At 37.1% G+C, this 3,785-nt stretch overlaps 1 protein-coding gene across 1 annotated transcript; it reads left to right on the top strand.

Moving 5' to 3' along the window:
• The first annotated feature begins 465 nt into the window (after positions 1-465).
• Positions 466-1,158, top strand: LOC125825156 (uncharacterized). The gene has a single exon (XM_049504493.1). It carries the CDS (start codon positions 466-468, stop codon positions 1,156-1,158), a length of 693 nt encoding a protein of 230 aa, XP_049360450.1.
• Positions 1,159-3,785: the final 2,627 nt, after the last annotated feature.

Genomic DNA, 3,785 nt, shown 5'->3' with positions numbered 1-3,785 from the left:
GAAGTATTGCACCAAATCCATCCCGTTTTCCATCACTTGATTCACCAGTTCCTAAACACTTTCCTCCACAATAACTTTCCCTTAACTAGTCCCTCAAATCCACCAAATTTTCCACCCATCCACACTCCTCCACAAAGTCAACCACCTACCTATACTACCTATGCTACTCCTCTTAATCCACCACCCGTCAATCCACAAAATCAACCTACATCTCATACTCCCTACGTTTCTCTACCCACTAACACCTATCCAGTGCCTACATTTACTCCCGTAAACCCATTGAATCTACTACCTCCAATCCAAAATAGGCCCATTCTACAAACTTATTCAGCTCAACATATACAAGGGGCACATATTGCCACTATTTATGTTCAATATGTTTCTCCGATATATGCGGTGGAAACTCAAGCCTTTATCAACCCAATATCGGTCAAGTTTCAACCCGAGGTAGATCAGTATGAGGAAATGGAGAAGGATGTCACGACAAAGGCTGATGATGTGTTATCTAGAGAGATTCGTGATCTTAAGAAATCAATGAGAAACCTCCAAACTACGAGAGGAAACAAAAGCCTAGAATATGAGGATCTGTGTGTGCAACCTGACATTGATTTGCTTGTAGGGTACAAACCACCAAAGTTTGATATATTCAATGGAATTGGTGACCCTCATACACATCTAAGGGCATATTGTGACAAACTAGTAGGAGTGGGAAGAGACGAGATGGTCAAAATGAAGTTGTTCATAAGAAGTTTATGTGTTGAAGCTCTTGCTTGGTATACACAACAAGATCTCCATAAATGGCGTGGGTGGAGTGATATGGCACAAGACTTTATGGATCGATTTAAGTTCAATACCAACATCACACCAGATAGGTTCTACCTGACTAAGTTGAAGAAAAAGTCAACTGAGACATTTTGTGAGTATGCTCTATGTTGGAGGTCAGAAGCAGCTAGAGTCCAACCACCGATAAGTGAAAGTGAAATGACTGCTACCTTCACTGAATGTCAAGATAACAGCCTTTACTATGATAAAATGATAACTATGATGGGACAAAAATTCAGAAAAATCATTAGAATGGGAGAAATCTTGGAAGAAAGAATCAAATTAGGAAGAATCCAAGAGTTTACAGCCTTGCATGCTGCAAGCAAAGCGATTTAATATGGTTCTATCAATGGGAACAAAAAGAAGAAAGCAGATGTATCTGTTGTCATGATTGACCAAGGACGCAGGCTAGGTCAACTTTTTCCCTACCTAAATCAACAACATCAACCCATTTACCCTTACCAATATGGTGAAGCCGCACATACTCTCTACCATCCTCCATCAAATATTTACCATGTCTACAACACCCAGGCAAACTGTTATCAACCTCGAGTTCCTACTTACAATAAACCACATTCATACCAACCAGTCCAAGCTTCAACTTTTCCAAATCGACCATATGTCACACTTAGAGCTCGTCCAAATCATGAAATCAAAACAACTCGCAACTATACCAAAATAACTGAACCATTGGTTCAGTTGTTTGAGAGGTTGAAAACAGCAGGTATGATACAACCAATTGAAAGGGAAAATTCCTGATCCTATTCCAAAATGGTTTGATGGCTCTAGGCATTGTGTATATCATTTTGGAGTTTTTGGACACGACACTGAGGATTGCTATGGTCTCAGAAACAAGATTGAATCTTTGATTAAAGAAGGAGAAATCCAACTTCGTGGACCTCATCCCAACGTGACAACAGTCATCTGCCTAAACATGGGAATGCTAATGTGAACATGATAACTATAGAGAAAAATTTGGTTGTGAACGAAAGTATTATGCCCATTGGAAAGATGAAAAATGATACTTTTGTCACGCCCAAAACCTTTACCCTTGGTAGGACTGGCACTCGAGAACCATTTATGGCCCCAAGTAAACCCTTGGCCTGTTACTCAGCGAAAGACTTAAATATAAGAGATAGTCTCAAAATATAACTCATGCAATAACTTAAAGAGATATAAAGCTTAGCCAAAATGGCAACTCAAGTCTTAACGTATGCAACTGAAAAAGGAAAGACTAAAGAACTATAACTACTTATCTATGAAGCCTCTAAAATAAAGAGGGATGTTGGGACAAAACCCTCGATCATCCTAACAACTGAAATACTAGAAAGCAAGGTAAAAAGAGTCATCTGAAAAGTAAGGAGGCTCACCAACTCACTTTGAGTGCTCAACTGGATCAACGAGGCATTTGATGTTGATCTTGGTTACCTGTGTCTGCATCATAAAACGATGTAGGCCAAATGGAATAAGTACATTGAATGTACAAGTATGCGAGGGGAATACTAAATAAGACATAAGCTTAAAAGGAATTTGAAAAAGAACACTTACCTTGGCTTTACTCAACTCATGAATAACTCAACTCAAATGTAAAGTAAACAACAATATTGGTGCAGTTATACAAAGCATTTAAAATAGGAGGTAGCAACTCAATTTATTAAAGAAATGCAATAACAACTTAGCTTACATGTAAAGTAATGTAATACTGTGGGAGTTTCTCTAACTGATAACCACCACTATGAGCCTAAGTGATGATACATCATCTTTCTCACGTTGCCACAACTGTCCTATACTTTTCCTTCATATAGAATGTCTTAACTAAGTGGATCCACTAGTCTATGCTAAAAAGCACTAAGGAATCATCTAAAAAGTATGATCCTTTCTACCCATGATAGCTACATGGTTTATGGAAACTTGAGTTATTATGAACTCACGTCCCCATATAGGTGTTCAATACTACTCCCAAAATATACTCAGCTCATATGTTTTAAAAATGAGATAAGTGGTTAAAACACACCTAAACTATACCTTTTTATTTTTTAGTTTCATACCCAAACTATTGAAAGTGTGAGAAACACACCTAAACTATTTCACTTTAGTTTGAAAAACACACCTCAAATAAAATATGATAGTGTGTGTATTACACTCTCTCAATTATTATTTTTTAAATGCCACATAGATTGCCACATGGAAACAAATTCCACCATGTCAAAAGATTAAAGTTTAACCTTCAACGTGTAGAAGCATCTTTCTCTGTTTCTCAGCTGAGTCTCTTTGGTGTGTGAAAATTTTGAGTAAAATTGGGGTTATAACTATTAATTCACAAATTCATCATGGTTTGAAAGGAGAAAAAATTGACTACAAAAGGCACTCTTTCTTTACTCCTAAACTTAATTTTCGTACTGGTGGCGATTTTTAGCTACTGATTTCATGAACAATAGTTGGTTTATTAAACTTTGCATATTTCAATTGTTCTAAGGTAATGGGCACTAAGTACGTAAATTTGAGGTTTCACATCGGTGGTATACTTATGAGTGAGGTAGGACCTTGTCTATTCCGGAAGTGAATGACTATTGCAGGGATTTTGGGGTTACCAATATAGAAAAAAAATATATTGGAGCTGCTCAAGTTGACAATTTGGTAGAATTGGTTAAAGATAGGGATTTGTTGGTCTTAGCCACTTTGTTGGTTGCTGGGGGTACTATGGACATTTATATCTGCCATAAAGGGGAAGTTTTCATCAAAACAGCACATGTGACCATGAGTCTTTTGAGACCACATGCATTGAAGTTGATAGACCTAATAAAGAATCTACCAACAAAGTTGGTGAAGGTCTCAATGCACCTTTAGGGAAAGAAATAACATTTATTGATGGTAGAGATCAAATTGTCAGGGTCTAACAATCAAATCTGATAGAAAATGGCAGCAGAAACACAAATGAAGTTGAAAATGAATATAAGTTTTCT

Source organism: Solanum verrucosum, unplaced genomic scaffold (genome assembly GCF_900185275.1).
Source record: "Solanum verrucosum unplaced genomic scaffold, falcon-dt-bn FXZP01000113.1, whole genome shotgun sequence".
In the NCBI taxonomy this organism is placed as follows: Eukaryota; Viridiplantae; Streptophyta; class Magnoliopsida; order Solanales; family Solanaceae; genus Solanum; species Solanum verrucosum.
This window is presented reverse-complemented; position numbering and strand designations above follow the sequence as displayed.